General features: G+C 39.6%; 1 protein-coding gene across 15 annotated transcripts in view; it reads right to left on the minus strand.

The window, feature by feature from the left end:
- Positions 1-19,513, minus strand: part of rims1a (regulating synaptic membrane exocytosis 1a) — a 112,030-nt gene that overhangs the window by 9,814 nt on the left and 82,703 nt on the right. For 4 of the 15 annotated variants that reach the window (XM_084948442.1, XM_084948445.1, XM_084948443.1 and 1 more), the window contains 13 exons: positions 17,566-17,681; positions 17,342-17,472; positions 16,613-16,784; positions 16,289-16,436; positions 12,997-13,162; positions 12,448-12,552; positions 11,939-11,998; positions 9,937-10,014; positions 7,910-7,999; positions 6,641-6,724; positions 4,619-4,684; positions 754-863; positions 545-663 (listed from right to left, as the gene is read on the minus strand). In XM_084948442.1, coding sequence (XP_084804568.1) covers positions 545-663; positions 754-863; positions 4,619-4,684; positions 6,641-6,724; positions 7,910-7,999; positions 9,937-10,014; positions 11,939-11,998; positions 12,448-12,552; positions 12,997-13,162; positions 16,289-16,436; positions 16,613-16,784; positions 17,342-17,472; positions 17,566-17,681 — 1,445 coding nt within the window. The remainder of the gene's footprint in view (positions 1-544; positions 664-753; positions 864-4,618; positions 4,685-6,640; positions 6,725-7,909; positions 8,000-9,936; positions 10,015-11,938; positions 11,999-12,447; positions 12,553-12,996; positions 13,163-16,288; positions 16,437-16,612; positions 16,785-17,341; positions 17,473-17,565; positions 17,682-19,513) is intronic. The other 11 variants (XM_084948444.1, XM_084948439.1, XM_084948438.1 and 8 more) reach the window with 10 other exon arrangements.

Below are 19,513 nucleotides of genomic sequence, written 5' to 3' on the forward strand. Positions count from 1 at the left end.
CAATCTGAGTTGTTAGGTGGGACGAGACTACTGTACACTGGGAACTCCAGCTGCTGCTAATGTTTTTAGATGCTTAGATGCATCCAAGCTCTAATCACCTTCCACCTAAATGTTGTGTTTGTTTTGTCTGCTATATTAAAACATGCTTTATTTTCTGATTAGCCTTCTGTAATGCATCACACAGACAAAAAGAAGAAGTTAAACTACTGGCATGTACATATTTTTAAACGTCACAATATCAATATTAAACTATTTTCTCTAAGGGAAAAAAAAAAATAGAGAAAGCAGACGGTATGGATTATACATTTCAAGATTCCAAGCATTAACTCAGTTCTTGAGTGGCTGCCCATTTGGAAATGATTCATTTTATGGAGTGGTCTTCACCATTACTGTACTGTAATTTATTACTTTCTCAGACAGTCAATGCAATTCGCTGCGATGCACTTGAGCAGCATTATGGTTCATTCTTTCTGTCTGGCTGGAACCTTTATTGTCCTCCTCCACTCTCCAGACAAGCTTGTTTTAAAGCGAACGGTCAGGCTACCTCTCGTTTATTCTTGAGCGCTCGGTCAAGGTCCTGTTGGCTGGAGGTGGCTGGAGCTGAGACCCGATTGGAATGAACCCTCATCTGGAGCTGACGGACACGCTCCTCTGCTACCAGGGCTGCACGGTGAAGGAAAGAAACTCGAAAAACTAGTACTTAATCGGACACTGCACAAAAATGACCCAATATGGGTCAACCTTTCTTTGTACCTTGTTCTACAGTGCTGCTCTTGGGGGGAAGCTGTGGGAGTTGCCTCACTCTGCGAGTTGATGAGGACGTCACCGAGGAGGAAAGAGACCCACCACTTTGGAGGTGTCCCCTAACACAAAACAACATGACGGAAAGCAGAAAACAGAAGGGAGAGGGGAAGGGGAGACATGGTGGAGAGAAGAAGTGTGAATATAAAGGAAGGATGAAAAGTGTGAAGATGGGAAGAAGGGAAAACGATATTAAAGTCATCACATTTGCAGTTGAGAGTGCCATTCGCTGGTGGAATTTGACGTCTTCACGTCATCCCATTCACACAGTGAACAAAATGTTGACAAGTACTCAACATTGGATGAACCTGCTGCAATTTCACATTTCTTGACGTTAGGCGAGTATCACTTAACATAAGGTTGCAAAACAAAGACATGACGACAGAAGCTATAAGAGGAACATCGACGTTGGAAACAAGACAACAGCAGCAGCAACATTTCGATCAAACATCATATTCACAGAGTGAAGCAAAGTGAGGCTTGTTTGGGGTTCACAGTGAGGGACTCTGTTGCCAGTAAGAGAAGCAAATCAAGATTTAAACAGTGAAACAACACACTGAGAAAGTGAAAGCCTTCAGGCACAAATCCCACCACGACTGTACACATCCATCCATTCGACACATCCATTCTCACATAACACATATTCCCTCTCCTACTAGAAATCTTGAAATTTGGGGCTCCTTTCCACTGGACTACTAATAACAAGGGTTATTCATGACATTTTGTCATTTTATTTGAATATAGACTGCAAAGAAGTGGTTTGTAGCTTTTGGATCTGAGAAGTGAAACAAATGTACGAGTGCCTATAAACCAGCATTATTTCTAATGGCCAGCAGGGGGCGACGTCTCTGATTGCGAAAAAGTCTGGCTGATTAAAAGGCTGTTTTGACAATTGGCCTCCCTTTCACTCAATCTAAACATTTTCTTGGTGAGTCTGTGGCTTCATCCTAGTGTCAAGTCTTCTTGAAACCTTCAAGTTTTTAAGTTTTGTAACTTGGATTTTAGGAGACCTGGAATGTAAATGGAATAATTGAACACATTTAACACAATTTATTGGGCTATGTGCTGAATTTAGAGGTTAGAAACAAAGTATCGTTCTGATACCAATACCAGCGTTGGTATCAATACAATACACACCTCTACTGGGTTTCTCAATCAGAGGCACCCTTAGCTCACCCATGAGCAGATATATTCCTGGTCATTGATAAAATTACTGTTAAATGAAGCTTATTCATTGTCTGAGTATTAAAATGTTGAGATATGAACACTTACCACAAATTTCCACATCCACTCAGAAATTACACATACAAACAATGACTGCAGAGTCCACACAACACATATACAACAACTACACAAACAGCAGCAGCATCTGATGAGATGCGGCAAAGACATTTCACCAAACACACATACAAATGCTGACAGAAGCAGCAGCAGCCCTGTGTCTTTCCTCTCCACGAATCTCTACGGTGAGCAAACAAGACTCTGCCTCTGGTTAAATGAGTTAGAGGAAGGCTGATTTAAGATGAATCCATTTACCAAGGGGACACAGTGGGGCTTTCTTTCCCCTGGAGCCCATTTAAATGGAGGTGGACTTGTTTCTGGTGTACATACATACGAGTGCCATAAAAACCCGGAGCCCAGCAATACAGTGTGTAAGCAGCAGCATGCAGGGACAGAAATGGGGTTGAGGAATGGGAAAAATGGGGGGAAAGGAAGAATCCATAAAATATACAAGAAACGATGTTAAATGAAGGCAAACCTAAACACAGTCGTTTAAGAGTAACATTAGTTTCAATTTAATTAACATTTTAACAATACAAACTTCATAAGAAAAGCATGAAAAAGTTTTGCACTAAAGCATCACTACACTTTTAACCATGCCTCCAAACACAATGAGGACTATTAAAAGTTTTATGCTTATGTGTTCACAGCCTGAAGTCGCAAATGATTGCATGTCCCTCAGATAGCGCTAACCAGCATATGTCAGCTTGTGTTTATGGTAGTAGACTGCACACTGGACCAGCTGGACCCAAATATAGTAATGGATCTGGATGGAAGACACAGCAGTTTCAGTCCTTTACCAGATTCAGTCCCAACATTAAAACCAGGCAAAACAAGTAACACACTGATTTCAGGTGTTACAGTTTACAATACGCTTTATATTGTAAGGTGAACATCCTAAAACATTTATATTAGAACACCCCAATGATGAGACAACCCTCTATGAGAAAGCACTTGGTGATTGTGAGAAGAAAGAACTCCCTTTTAACAGGAAGAGACCTCTGACAAATCTGGCAAAGCATCAACAGGAAGTAATAAAGAAGCAAACCAAAGGATTTGATGCCAGCATCCCAGTGCAACAGAACAACTGTCGAGGCATGCAGACTCCATGTCCCTACAGATCTCTCCCAAGGTGTCATAAAATTTTACAGGGTGGTTTTAATGTTGTGGCTGATTGGTGTCTATATAAACATTACAGAGGGTAATGTATAACGCAGATGTTCTTATAATGAAAAAGTGTTTGCATTATTTTTTAAATATGTTTAGCTGGCTGCGCAATTAAGGCTTTGATTCACTGCATATTTCCATGTGCCCAATGAATCCCTGACCCCTGGGTACTCTACTCAGTGTTAATAACTGGCATTTTTACACATTATCATGTCATTATCAGCAGCTCCAATGTTTAAGAAAATATTAAACACAGAACCTAATTTCCTTTTTTATAAGCATTTTAGCACTTTCACTTTGGAGATGCTAATAGTAGCAATTATTCATTATATAAAAAAGTGACTTTTCCTACTACTTAACTAAAAGTCTTTGGTATCCTAAACAAAGGGGCATCTCTATGGTATACATGCAGTGGAAGAATCTAACACTTTTATAGCACTGTCTAAAAAATAAAGCCCTACAAAACATATGTGGTAAAACCAGCAACATAAATTCCTGGTGTGACACATAACATTTGTATCAGAATATCTTTCATGCTTACAAGGACCACATGGAGCCCTTGGGAAACACGTACTGACACTATGTTCCATATCTCGATCATTTATTGTACGATGATGTACTACACTGTCACTGCAGATCAGCAGATACATTCATCTCCACTGAAATCAATGTGCACTTACAGGCTCTTTCTGACCACGACAACACAGAAACAGCCAATGAACAGGACCGTAAGTGATAACTGAAATTAAACTCACTAATTAGCTTGTGCTTGAAATTAGACCGTGGCAACCCCTTAAACTGAAAATCAAAGTGTCAAAACTGCTGTTCCTGCAATGGTTCCTTGCATGTCCTACAATCTCCACAGACTCTCATATATTAAAATGCTGATACAGGCAACTTTACTCAATCGGACTAGTGTCATTTGTGTCAATGACCTGGTTCTCTTCATCTTGTTTGTCCTATTGGTGCTTTTTGGGTTATTTTTAGTATAATTATATGACAAATAAGATCACCTACTGTCTGGTACAGTCCATTAATGCTAATTTATTAGTCTGCTTACTTAGCTCTAATTAGCAGATATATATGATGCAAATGTGCCACCTTCTGGCTCTAGCAGCAAAACACAGTAGCAGCCAAGGTGCTAGCATTGTGACTTCGAAATTTTAGAAATCCATGCTAACTTTCACAGTGGTTGTGCCTAACTGTGGCTAAGCATTAAGTGCCTCAAAAAATACTTGGACCTATTTATAACTACTATCTGCTACCAAGTACTAAAACACAGCTTCTTCCCAGCTGGTGAATGCATCTAAGAAGCTTTGTGTGTAAACAAGCCACCTGAAATATGCTGAGCGTGCCGCACACGCCTTACCTGCCACTGTCAAAGAGCTTCCTGCCAAGAGTGTGGCTTTCAGGTGTTTCCAGGGTCCGAGGCTTCCTGGAGAATGGTGGATGAGTAAAGAGGACAATACACCACAGAACAAAAAAAGATGGATGGATGGGTGAATGAGGGTATGGAAGAGAGCATGATGGTGGATAAATCATTTCAATTTAGAAGGGCCTGACTCTGTCTGTAGCCGTCACCGGCCTTATAAGTTTATGATCTGTAAAACAGGAAATAGGAGGAATCCTGTGATGGATGGTATGATGATGATAGGAATAAGGGGTGTTATACAGTCATGCTTCATCTGTAAGTGTGCCTGTGTGTGTGTGTGTGTTCATAAATGTGTGTGTACCTCTTCTTTGTACTGAGGTGAATTAAACTCTCTTGAGACGGAAGTAGCATCCATATTCTCCATTCACGGACATGAAGATGACAAGGATGATCCATGCACCGCCCCACGCACAAACACAAACACAAACACACACACACACACACACACACACACACACACACACACACGATCACACTTATGATATGAATTGTGGATTGCATGAATTTTATACCACTAATGAGCAATACGCCTTCAAAAAAAGACTTCTCAAGACTAAGAGGAGAAGGAAAGCACACATAAGCTGCGGATGCAAATTCCTAAAACAAAAATGTAACTCGGAGAGACTGTGGGAAGCAAATGCAAAAGGGCAGGATTTCACACCAGAGCCAGTACAAACTACCTTAAGTTCAAACGAGCACAAACCTGATACTAAAAATCACAAAGAACAGAAAGTCAACTAAACAAAGATACAGCAACAACAATCACGACCAAAAACTGCTGCGACCACTCTTTGCATTAAAGGGCAAGCCAGAAGAACACAACCCACACACTAAAAGCCACACAAATAACCCTTTACACAATGTGAGCGACAAAGTTAAAGAAAAAAAAATCAAACTTGTATATGCCTAGAGGACTTTTTTTTCATTGGGACAAGTTCTACTTTGTAGATCGTATTCACTCTCACTGTGATCAGCTCATCTATTACTAAAGTTTGCAGCAGAAGGCTAAATTGCCAAAAGTGATAATAGATTGTGATTTTATCTTGTATTTGTCCAAATAAAAATGCAGTCAAAGTAAAAGGTAAGTCAATAGCAATAAACCTATATTTCTTGTATATATTCTTGTCTGCTTGATGTGGAACTACAACTAGAAGGTGTTAGCTTAGCCTAGCATACAGTCTTAGATTAACGAAAAAGCTAGTCTGGCAAAGTCCAACCAAAGTATTACTGCTGGTCATATATTTTCATAAATGTTACCTAAAATATCTTTTGTAATTGATTTATGATGACCTCATGAAATTTGAAAGCCGAAACCCATTGGTCTAGCAATGAAGTTGTACTACATGCTACAAGCGTTGCCAAATCTTTAGACTTTTTCCTCTTTTTGATTTTGGAAGTAGATAAAGTCATGTCCAGACTTCCCCTTTACTAAGGATCTAAACCTTATCCACCCAAACCTCTAAAGCTCACTAATCAGTTGGCATTTGTTATTTAATGCATCATTAGGACAAAGTCAGGGTAGTTATTACCCCATGTACTGAGTTTAGGCTAGTTTGCGCTATATTTTGTACTAAAATTTGTTTAATTACACTTGTTTTATATGATACAAGATAAAGTCACTTGCCAAACTTGCGGAGAGCTGACGAATTGGAAAGTTGAAAAGGTTAAATTGTAAAATCACTACTAGTCATTCATAGAAATATAACAATCTGGCAAAAAGAGCTTGGCATTTGCCTCAACCCAATAGGACCCAACTAAGCCAAGAATATTTCCACTGGGTTTGACAAAAATGTGTTTCTTACTAAAACTACTGTAAAAAAAAAAAAAAGAAAGAAAGGAAAAGAAAAAGAAAGTAACTTGGCAAACTTTAGTGTTTGGGTCATAATGGCGTGAGATTTTAAGGCACAAGTCAAGCTCCAACAAGAAGCAATTGGGTGAGAATGGTCCACAAAAGGGTACCTGTCATCTTCAGGGGAAGCATGTTGAATAAGAATCCTTGGACTTGCCGGACGTCTTCGGGGCAGGGAATGGGACAAAGATTTTCTATGCGTACACATACAAAATACATCACCCATAGGACCAAATCAGCAAGTCATTAAAAATTCAAGAGATTCGCTTTTCCAGTGTCAGGAAAGCGCACAGTAAAAAGTTGTTTTTGCTTGCCATTGCTATGGGTACATTTTGACTACCTGGGAGTAACAGAACAGGCTGTAAACACAATATTAGCACATTATCACCTTATAAACTGAATATGGCAAGTTTGTTAGCAAATGTTTCCCCATTTTCACATTCCACATTAGCTTTATTTTGTGTTGTGTTTCTAGACACTTAAACGCAAGTCTATATTTTTCTTTTAGCTTTAGCTTTTCTTCTCATTTTCATGGACAGCAAAGATCAATTGTTTGGGCATTTCTTTTCTGCATTAAAACGTGATACGCTTATATGTGAATCCCACTGTTTACAGTGCAGTTATGTTATCACTTTACAACCAGAAGGAACAACATGAACGACACAGTGACTCTGAAGTAAATGGACAAATGGCAACAGGACTTTTGTATTAAGCATTGAAAAGACAAAAGTAACTAAAAAAGACGGTCTACTACGAAGCAAGTTCAGAAGAACCAGGCTTTTTTAATCTTTGCTTGCAGGGTGGGTCTACCTTTGATTAATGCTTCACCTGAGGTTTTACAAAGGGATTTCACTAACCAACAGGTGACATCATAGTGACTACATCCATAATTTATATACAGTCTATAGGCTCAAGAGGTTTACTTATTGTGTCTCTTAGAATTAGTAAAACTGCATCATTTACACTTATTTTTGCTAACCAACTGATCTTTCTTCATAGTACATCCTTTCGACCGTCTAATGTTGGGAATAATTTCAAGGAAGTGACAAATCAAAAACTGTAACGTACAAGTAAGGTAAACTGATTCCTTTGTCTGATAGCTGGTTATGAAGTTGTCTTTAAACTGACCCGAATACTCAGAATGCTGCTTGCCAATGAGACTTTGTGAAAATCACAACATCATCATGAACAACCTTGAGGACAGAGGTAACAAAGGGGATTTGCTGGAATAGTAGAGTGGTGCACAATAGTGGTGTAGGTGGGGTGAGGATGATATCAGGCTAGTGTAGGATCATTCAGAGGTGAAGGAACTACAAAGACCAGGGAAAGCTGAAGTGCAGGAGGACTACAGGAAGGGGGTTGGGTACAGAGGCTGGTACCTTTCAGTCTCTGGTGAGGGGGCATGATTGTTTGGAGCCAGACAGTTGGCACTAGCGCTCCTAACCCTGTCCAGAGAAGGCTGCAGATCACTAGAGGCACCACAGCACAACATGCCATCCAATGGAGGAAGAGGAGGAGGAGATGGAGAGGAGACAGGGTGGGAGGACAAAAACAGACACAAAGAGAAAAACAATGGACAAACAGAAAAAGTCTTTTAAAAGAAAGTCTGGTTAGATTTCCCTAATAATGCTGTTCTAAGAAATTAAAACATGACTGACCCAGCTCGTGTCAGGATGGCAGTGTCTGTACATTGTAATGGTTGACATGGAGATGGAGTATGGAGGAAAATGTGTCTTCTAGCTGTTACTGCCAAAACTAGACTGATTGATCTCTGCATTTTTCCCAACGCGGAACACTTAAACATCCATGTTAACCATCAACCATCATCAATGTGTGTGTGTGCCTTACCGATGTGTCACCTCATCATTAGACCACAGATGTGTGGTGGAGCGGCATGTCGCCATGACCATTTTCAGTCTCACTACAGAGTTACTTATTTAATATGCAAGCAGCGTGGAGCTACTGATGAAATGGAAATTTCAAAAAGTGGAAGCATTTGTTAACGAAACTAAAGAAATGAAAGAAAACAGGTTGGAAACTAATCAGAAGCCCCTGCTGTGACGGAAGGACTGAACCGTTAACCAGTCCAATATAAGTTGACACTGGTACTACAAATTGTCTGATGGCTTCAGTGTGCTTCTAATGGAGAGCGAAGAGCAAGAGCAACATCTAATAGCACCTCAAAGAACTTTTCTGACAATGAAAATGTCATCTGACTCAATTATTTTGTTGTCTTTTTTCAAAGTCTTACAGTCATACTTGTTCTCTGTCGCTCTTGGCTAGGAGCGCTCAAGGTATGACAGCAGACAAAAAGTAGGCGCCATTTTTTGTAATCAAGTTCACACAAGTAAAGGTTCTGCAGAAACCCTTTAATAACTGCTGTTAATAAACAGTAAAATGATAGAAACTTTTATTAACGCCTTCATGACAGTCAATGTTATGCTACGTAACATTATACTGAAGCTCTTCTGGTTGTTTATCCAGTTATTCAAAAACTGCATTAGATCAGTGATTGCTAAAGTGTGAGTTCTGCAAGAGGTCATTTAAAATAAAAGCTGTTGATGGTGAATCAATTTCAGAAAATGAGCCAAATGAATCTATGAAAACAAAAAGATGAATAATAGAATGTACTCATGTAATAACTTATGTGGATGCTCCTGAAGAAGACATCCACGCAGGAAGCAACAAGGACTGATGAGGCAATCAGAGAACAAAAAAGTCGTCGGGATTCAGTAACTTGAAGCGATGACAGTCAAAGTAACCGCTGGTAACGAGAAGTGGGCGGGTCCAAATGTAAACTTTCTCAACTTCAAGGCAAGTGATTGTATGAAATACCATAGAAGGATGCTGTTGGCTGGAATGTGACTGCATATTAAATACAATATAGCGTTACTAAGGCAACTAAAGCCTGAATTGTCCTCAAGCGATTAAATGTCTGCAACAAAGCAGCAGGTGACGAGCAAATTGTTCCCTGTGCTGATAAGAGATACTGCATTCTTTTAAATGGCCAGCAGGGGGAGACACCTGATGTCCATTTGAAAACAAACATGGGGAAAAGAGCAAACACATTCAAGAAAAGATCCTTCTGAAAACCCTATGGGCTCAATTAAACATCTGAAGTACTATATAATGCAATTAATATTTAATGGGCATTTTTTTTATCATGGTCCCCTTTAGAGGGATAACTTTATTTATTTAAAAAACAAAAAGAAAAATGTTCAGCTTGAGGATTCACCAACAACAGGTGACAACTCTGAGCAGGTCAATCTTTTACATACAATCTGTGATCTACCTTGGTAAAATGTGAGTTTTCTAAAAGTGGCATGAGAATAGGAATACGACACAGGGAAAGTCCCTTCAGATTTGGACACTTTCTCCATTTGAACCGATTGAACTGAAGACTTACCTATTTGCCTGTTTGCGGAAACTGCTGAACAAAAGTGGCATCTTAGGTGGCAGTGTGTTATTGTGCCTAGTAGGTCTCCTGATGTTAGCATGCATGCAGCAGACACAAGCAGGAAAGGAAGCCGGAAGGAAAAGGAGGAAGAGCAGAAAAAAAGTATATAGGAGTGTATGGACAACAGAAAGATACAAAGGGGGAAAGAAGTGGCATCTTATCCAGTGATCTCATTGATTTTTGATTTGTTAATTATTTAGATTTATTTATCAACATGTTTCTAGATATTGTGGTCATTGCAAAAATCACTGGCTAAGATTTTAGGGTGTTAAAGCATAAGTAAGCACATTATCTCTGCATTAAGAGCGTACAGTCAGCAGCAGCCAGATCTCTTCTCTACAGACAAACTTAGCACTTTACACCCTCCTTTCCTCAAACACTTGTACACTTATACACTTGTGTGTATAAAAAGTACAAAAAGTGTCCTAGGTTAGATACTAACACAGCTACGGTTGTATAGGGGTTTTATATACCTCTAACGAAGGTATATATAGTGTAACTTACCTCTTTGGCTGTGTGCTCAAATGGCAATGTAAGAGTCACTACATTACACGTGAACTTAAAAATATAAATAATAATCAGTAAGAGTCATTACATGAAAACTGTCACGTTTGGGTTCCTAACATTTAAAGGGAAAAACAAAACCCCAAAAAAGCAGCACCAACACTTCTCTCTTAATGGGAAATGTAGCAATCAAGTGTGAAAAAGAAGTATTTTTGGATGAAATAATATTATTCATGTTTTTAATTCATTTAGAGTCATGCAGGTTTACATAGGCTTACAAACAGCACTGTATATGTGTATATGTGTGCATACTGGTGTTAACTTTGACCACATAGAGAAATTCTGACACATTATTTTGAATTTTTCTATCCAATTAGATTTTACCTCATCTCAGGCTATAGTGTTGGCTGTATTCCTGTGACTGGGCCAAGCTAACTAACTGACAAATGAGTGTATTAATAAAAAAGATATTTGACGAGTTCCCGAGCTTTCAAATCGTGCATTTTTGCAGGTTTTAAAATATGCTATGAAACACAAAATTCATAGTTTGGTTTTGACCAGAAACAGGAGGACCAGTACAGTTTCCATGGAATGACCCAAAAGCCTTTAGACTAAATAAAGATATTGGAGCATCATGCAAAAAGTGCCCTAAATTGTTTCAGTCAGAGACAGAATTGGTGCATATTCATCATTTGGACGTATGAAAGCAGGTGTACACTAAGCAACATTTAGTTTTAAGTCTAGCCCAGGGGTGTCGAACTCCAGGCCTCGAGGCCCAGTGTCCTGCAGGTTTTAGATATCAGCCTGGGTCAACACACCTGAATCAAATGATTAGTTCATGACCAGGCTTCTGGAGAAATGTTGAGGAGGTAATTTAGCCATTTAAATCAGCTGTGTTGGATCAAGGACACATCTAAAACCTGCAGGACACCGGCCCTTGAGGCCTGGAGTTTGACACCTGTGGTCTAGCCCCTGCAAGCTGTACTGTTGGACTGATTCTTGAAAAGCAGCAAAGTCTGAAACCAAGCCTGGTCCTGTAGTGTCCTCTTGTGGATCTGAGGCAGCAGTACAGCTCGATTACCACAGGATTTCAGCTCACTGGCCTCCTTTTTGTCTCGTTATTTAGACATGACACATTGTGTTTTTCTTACAGTTATTTCATTTAATGAACGGACTAAAACCAACTAATGTGTCTGTGTGTAAGGTCTGATATAACTCGGTTCTCTTTTGTAATGCTGGGAAGTCAAAGTTTGCATGGGATTTGTTCACATTTCTTTTCTGTATACATTTTACATTACACAGGATTTTTTTTACCTCGATTTCAGAGGCATATTCGTTTCACTCTTAAATAACAGTCTTGAGCGACAGACTGCAATTAGAGACAATCTGACAAAAACACACCTCATCCACAACCAACATGTAAACATGTCACGATTGGCCAGTTTACCTGGTGTGCAGGCACTCAGCACTTTTGCCTCGCATTGATTGGTGGATCGTGAAGACCTCACTGTGGTAACCATGGGGATGGATGACATATGAGGAAATCAACAACAGTTAAAAAAAAACCCCAGAAGAGCAGAGGGGAGAAGAGAGTGAATAGGAAAGAGAGCTTTGGCTGGTTCCACACAGTCACACAGATTCAGAAATTCAGTTTTGCAACCGAGAGCTTTCAACCTAAACACTGAGGTCTGAGGTCACCTCGTGCAACATGAAACTCAACAGATAGCTACGGCATCAAACGCTTTTCAAGAAACAAAACAAAAACAGACAAAAAGCAGCAACTATTTAAATCTAAGAGACCAGCAAACAAAGTTAGACTTGGCAACACAGGCACTCACACTCTGTACACACTTTTTCAGCGGATGCGGATTTGCACAAAAAACTAGGGCCTTGTACAACATAAAGCAACTCTGATGACATTTACACTACAAGTGGTGACCAAACACAGGCACGCACCTGTCGTCCAGATACCCTTCCCCTTGATGGCGACCTCTACCAGCGTCGTAGTAGCGGGACGGAGAACGAGAACGGTGACCGTGAGAAAGCTCATCATCCAGGCTCCTGAAGGAAATGTAAATAAATAAATAAATGGATGGACGGATAAATGAGAGACTGACTTGTGAGGTTAGTGGTCAGGTGGTATTGCGGCACACTGCTGCTCGGTTTCATTTAGCTCAGTCACTAAAAGCAGAGCTGGCAGCACTGCATGTTCTGAGCCAGACAGACATTTCATTAGTAGATGGACTCAGTTTGCTGGCTTCCACAAACGCTCATGTCCTGTCTGTTTTTCCTGAATCTTGGTTTTGCCTCTTCCATGCATTCACTATCGTCTCCCCAGGCCGATATCGGTCTTTTTAAGTAATCATCGTCAGACGAGAATCGACAGAGCTCTTTCACAGGACTCAGCAATCGGTCCAGGGCAGTGCGTTCAAGACAATTTATGGCTAAAATATAACCATTTGGACAAATAATGGGGAGTAAAATCCTGCCTTACTCAACCCTCACCTCTGGGGGGGGACATTGGGTGGCCGCGACCGGATGCGCCCCTGCTCCTCTCGATGAGGGGAGACGGAACGAGAACGTATGTGATGGGTGGGGGTCCTCTGCTGCTCAGGGACCTCCAGGGTAGATGTGGGCTCCCGCTGCCTCTCCCTGCCACGTCCATCTGCTGCTATGGAGAAATGGCAGCACACATGCACACGTACAGAAACAAGATCATAGCAAAGTAAGTGCAATTCAGAGTGTATACTTTAATAGTGACAAAACCTTCAGTCTCTAAAATTCATAAGAAAGGAACGGTATTAAGTAGTACTATATAATCCATATACAGTCTCTTCTTGAGTGAATAATATTACTAAAATGGGTTTGTTAACTCTAAGGTTTTCCATATGATCCTGGCAAACATTAATGATATACAATAACTGTCATTATGCATACATGGGAAGATGCGTGGGCCTTGAAGTTGCAAAAATGTGCTAATGGCTTTAAAATATGGCTGCTAGTCAAGATCAGTAGTGGAACATAGCCAGTATAGCCAGGATGAATTAGAGTGAAATGCATTTTTCTACAGTATCTTTTTTTAATCTGCATTGTTTCTTATCCACCACCATATCTGCATGTCAAAAATTTATACCAAAGCCATACATTAGCTACAGTCAGGCCGAATTACATTTATCATTTGCCTGCAAGACAACTTCTGAACTGTTTCCACTTAAAAAGAAAAAAAATCATATTAAATCATAACATCTGTGACTAAATCTTGTTAACAGTCTGCTGTTTTATACCATGTACATTTAATTCCATTCTAGTCACCTGCTAAGTTCTGAACTAAACTAATGTCTATTACCCTTACAACATGCTATTAGCCTTCTACACATTAGCACTAAAAATACAGAGGAATTCATGATACTACCTCATATATGATAATTAAATTCATGTTCATTTTCTGCTACCTTACAGCATTTGTTTATAACTAAGCTAATGTCTGCTACCCTCACAACACATTTTCACCAGAGTGATCATCGTGTAGGTCTGTTCCTTAACTCTTTCTCGATGCATTAATCAGTCTGGATGAAACTTATTAAATAAACCGCGTAGGGATTGAAATAAATCTGTATACGTGAGGTTTACTGTTATTAAATTTAGCAAAAAACCTTTTATTTCTGTGGCATTTGGTCACTGGAATGTATTGTCATGCATGTCTGTAAATACCTGTTAATCAAACAGTGATGCTAACACTGCCTTTAATTGATTTGTCTTATTACATGAATATGTAGCTTGCAATGAACAAGAAGAAAGAAATATATGTAATTTTTATTCATTTGGTGTTTATGTACAGAAGTTTTTGCATTCTCACTATATACACTGATATAGATAAAATAAAAACAACAACATAATTTAACACACACATCTGTGTTTTAGCGAAACACTGCAGGCCTAGCTAGTTTAAGTTACATTTTTATACCCAGAGAGGGTATAAAAGACACAAGAATTCATGCTACTGACCCTGCTTCCACTTATGTAGTTTAAACTCATGCTCATAGCCCTCACAACATGAATGATTGACTTCATGTCAGTAACCTGTTAGATACAAACACTATATAAAAGACATAAGAAGTCATGCTAGTGGCCTTCCACCTCATGTGTAACCTGATTTAAAACCATGCTAATGGCCTTACCTTACAGCATTCCTCTCTATAATTATGTTAATGTCTGCTACCCTCACAGAATGCAAGTTTAGCTTTATTCCACATGCAATTTACTTATATGCCAGTAGCATGTTACCTTATCTTATGTTAAAATACTTATAATTGTTAAAAATCTTGCTAATAGCCTATTAAATTACATTACTTGCAATAAAATGGATGTAGCCTCCGGGTTGGAATAAAAAAGGCAATAGGTGCCTTTGCCTGCTTTCTGAAGGCCAATACACCAAGGCCAACTGTGGTTGTAAAAACACTTTATTCCTACAGAAGGCTGTGGGAAAACAACCTTCTAACTAAACACTTTCCTGATGAGTTTATGTGCTCAGTAAATAATTTTTAGTCATAAATAAAAAATATAATATATTTTGTAACTCTTGTTCATACTTTGTTTCACAATAGAACAATATACAGGGCGTGGTCATTGGCTAATGACGTGTGAATGACTGATTGTTGTTAGCCAATGAATGAGACCCCCTCCCTGTCACAACACTTTTTCTGGAAATCAGTGTGGTGATGGTAAAAACACTAAGTCCATGGCTTCAAAACAGAATGTCATAAACCTGTGGATGATGTCACAGTACACACATCCATTGCTAATAGCCTATTAAATTACATTACTTGCCTAAACAAACAAAAAACTTCTGTTTTGTTTGATTTTTTTTTTTGCAAGTTTTTCAGCATTTTCTTTTTCTATTTCCACTGTGTTCAACTAATCTGCTGTTTTTTTTCTTAACTTGCATTTGACCTCTCAGGGGAATCATAGTTATTTCCAGTATGGTCCTTTCAAGCACACAGGCCCCACAAAAAAGCCCCACTCACCTCACCACCTGGTTTTTCTGTTTAGCAGCCAGTAAGCTGGTTTTAAGGATGAGGGTGGTACCATATACAAGTATAAGATAAATGAAGATTATTTTAAACTGTAAATCTGACAGATTTCGTAAAGTACACAAATATGCAGTTATCTTTGTACACTACTAAAGTACTACTGCACCTACTATCCATACTGGACTTATTGTGAAATGACCACAATCTGTCCCTATTAATGGATAATTTAAAAAAAAAACAGCAACAACAACAACATCTGGTGCAATGTAAGAAGTTTTGGGGTCATTTTGAATCTCAAGTTATCAATTTTTAACCAAATAACTTAAATTCTGGATTACGAACCAAGCCTAAATGTAACCACTCTTTAGCAGCTCTCATTTTTTAAAAGCTATAGTTACAAATAACACCGAGAACAGAAGTGCAAGCTGCAGAAAACCTGCATGTAAAACTAAGAAACAGTCCCAACCCACCTTTAGATACTACTGCTGTACCCTCATCAAATTCAGCCTCTGTTACACGCTGAGAACCTAAACAGTAATAGACACACACACACAAAGATACCCACAGATGTGTACACACACCACACACACATATATATGGATGCACACATCAAATGCAGTATTAGGGAAATGGAGTAAAAGCAGACATTTACATAGACACGCATGCTAAACTGCTTATGGACAGGATGTGTACACTTACAAGCAGAAATATATGAAAGAGCTTATGTATATCATGTTGCACACGACACGAGATCTTGACAGACTTACGCTGCAATTTCTTGCCAGGGGCGTCTATGTGTCGTCGGGGCAGGTATGGGGAGGGCTGGGGCAGTGGTATGGATGAGACATCATGAGTTTGGAGGGGATACCAGTGAGGCTTGTCGTCCAGTAAGGCCGTCTCTAGCTCCACCAGGACCTATTCAAGTCATCAACCACGCAGTAAATATGTGCTTTGTAAAGAAGTTAAATGTTTAAGGGTTAGGCATTCATTTTTGATGGTTAGGGTAAGGGGCTAGGGAAAGCATTGTGTCAAGTAGATGTCTCCACAAGATATGAATACCCGGCATGTGTGTATGTGGATGTGTGTGCTACCTCTCCCAGAAAGATGCTGTCCTCCTCTGGAGACCTGGGTTGGTCCCACACGGTCAGCTCCAACATGTGGTTTCGGAAATCCCTGCGATGGACGTGACTGTAGACGAATGTCTGGTTCCACTTAGGCTCACAGGTCTTCTTCACTGTTTTTGTCCTTCGTTTGCTCTTGTCGCTGTGTTAAACAACAGATTCTTGTCTTTAAAGTCAGTTGAATGTTGATTTTGATTCTAGTCCCATTTGTGCCTTATTCAGCTGACTGGAACTGCTTTCTTTAAATATAAACGAGATGCTAAACTCACAGTAGAGTGTCTTTTCCCAAAAAAACCCTCTTCGATTGCGTTGTATAACGTGATTACTGAAGATGTATTTTATCCATGTGAGGTCAACATCATCATCTGCGATCACCCTAACCCTGACTATACTATCAGAACATGCAATTTTTGTTCTTTTTACAAACTGTTCTTCCAAGTCTAAGGGACTAAACAATACTCATTCAATATCAAAAACTTGTGCATATTGTATTATATAAGTATATTCGATGCCAAAATCCAATGTTTTACATTAAAAGTCACGTGCATGATTTGTGCAGTTTGCATAAAAGAATCGTGTCCTAGCCTTCGTGTCACAAGGGTTTTTTTTGCAGCTCTTTTGTAAATGGCCATAATTTTCATGCCAAATGAGGGCTAGGCATTGTGACTGTTCAGAGTGCCTGTGTCAGGGTTGGCATACCTGCGGTCAGGGAGGAAGTACATTTTGACATAAGGGCTCCTGGGCCGCCCATCAGGCCGAAGAGAAAGCTCCACAGCCTGCAGCACGTTCACTATGAGCTGGTGACCCACTTTATCGTACCACAGCTTCACCTGGATGAGAAGCAAACAAAAACAAATCCGATGCCATGTCTTCACATTTAGCAAACTTGAAAGGTCCTCCACAGTTCAAGTGCCCACACTCACTGAGAGTCGCCCTGGCATTAACTGCGGAGCATCTCGGAGCATCCCGGGACTGGAGGGAGACAGGACATTTAAGGATGGTCTCTCCATCTTCTGGGACTCAAAAGAACTGGAACCTGCTATGAAGGCAGGGAAAGCAATATGTTTGAAATCCTGAGCAGGAAACGCCAGCTGTCTTTCAGAAGGGAGTCAGACTGAAAACATAATCTGCTCCAAAACCAAAGGTGCGTTCGTTACTGAAACTCCAGACTCCTCAGAAAAGTTCACACAGAAACAGTTTAAAGTATAAGTCAGCTAACCTGTCAGGATGACAAATCACCACGCTTCTGTCCTAGTTAGAGTCCAGCAGGCTTCAGTGTTACTTGGGTCACGAAAGCCTTATATTCAATTACATGATCAAAAGTCATCTAACTAACTGCCTACAAGGAAACTGATCTTCTCCCGCTAACATTCATCACAGATGTCAGACATCAGTTAGTTTCAGGAAAAAAAGAGTTGTCTAATTAGTCACTCCATGCAATATTAGAGGACATTATCAGCCACATGTTCAGAAAGGGAACAGAAAACTTCTAGTACTCATCAATCTCTACGTGTTTGAAGGGAACTGATTATGCTCATTTCAAATATGGGATTTTTATTCTTAGACTCTATTAGCAGGGGTGCACATAAGTGGTCCACAGGTGCGCATTAGCTGTCAAAATAAAAGACGCGCACCAGATAAGAAGTTGCAACGTGCGTTTGTGTACATACGATTTTCTGGAGGAGGACAGACATTTGTTTAGAATTCTTAAATATGTCGAAGAAGCAAGCTCCTTTAAGCAATTACTTTGGTGTTCCTCCACCTCCAAAGAAATGTCAGAAGGAGTCCGAACCACAAAAGAAGCGCGTATTCTCGGAAAAGTGGTTGCAGGAGGTGAGCTGGCTTCAAACAAATGATGAAGGCACAGAGATGTGGTGCAGAATATGCCATGAAAATCCCACTCTAGCGGACAAAAACAGTGCCTTTTATATGTACGCAAACGCGTGTTGCAACTTCTTATCTATCTATTTTGACAGCGAATGCGCACCTGCAGACCACTTATGTGCACCCCTGTCTATTAGAATACCTTTGCATGATTTATTATTTGAAAAAAATCCTTATTTATGTCATATTGGGCTTTCTGGGTACCCCTTCATCATCGTTTGTCTTAGCCAGAGCCGTTTGGCTTAGATGATCATATTAGGACTATCTGCTCTTAGTGATGTCACACAGAGCCACAGATAGAAAAAAAACCTGTAAAGCAGTCTGAATCCTGAGCTCTGCAATCAATTATACATACATTTACATCATTATTTGATACTCTGGCTATGTTTAAGATGAGTGTCTGTTTTAAAGAAACCACTCAACATTTTAAGGGCCAATATTTATCTTTCTTGCTGGGAGTTAGATGAGAATATAAATACCAGGAAGAAATCAGTTTAATTTAGCATAAGAAACGAGGCAGGAAAATTTCACCAATGAATGAGCTCTTAATTTAAACAACTCCAAAACAGACATAACTGGCAGAGCCACTAGTGGATGTCATCTATTTAACAAAGTATAATTTATCTATTAATTAGAAAAGAATAGGATGAAAAAAAAAGCACATAGTGTACAAACGGCAAGGCAACGCAACTAATAGTCTTTATACCTCACCTTTACAACTCTACTAAAATACAGAAGGCAATATTTTTTTAACCTGTGCCGTACATTTGTCTGACAGTACTGTAAGTTCACAGTAGTATTATGACGACTTTTACGCATAAAAAGCTACTTTCAGGTGCCCATTCGTCACAAAGGGTCACCACAGTGGGCAGCTGTGCATGTTTTGATTTAGCAGAATTTTACACTGGATGCTCTTCGTGACACAACCCCAAAGGGACCTGCGTCTCCAGCTAGAATCAAACCAATGACCTTTTGGTTGCCAAGTAA

This window comes from Perissodus microlepis, chromosome 13 (genome assembly GCF_051167445.1).
Source record: "Perissodus microlepis isolate ML-2025 ecotype Zambia chromosome 13, ASM5116744v1, whole genome shotgun sequence".
Lineage (NCBI taxonomy): Eukaryota > Metazoa > Chordata > Actinopteri > Cichliformes > Cichlidae > Perissodus > Perissodus microlepis.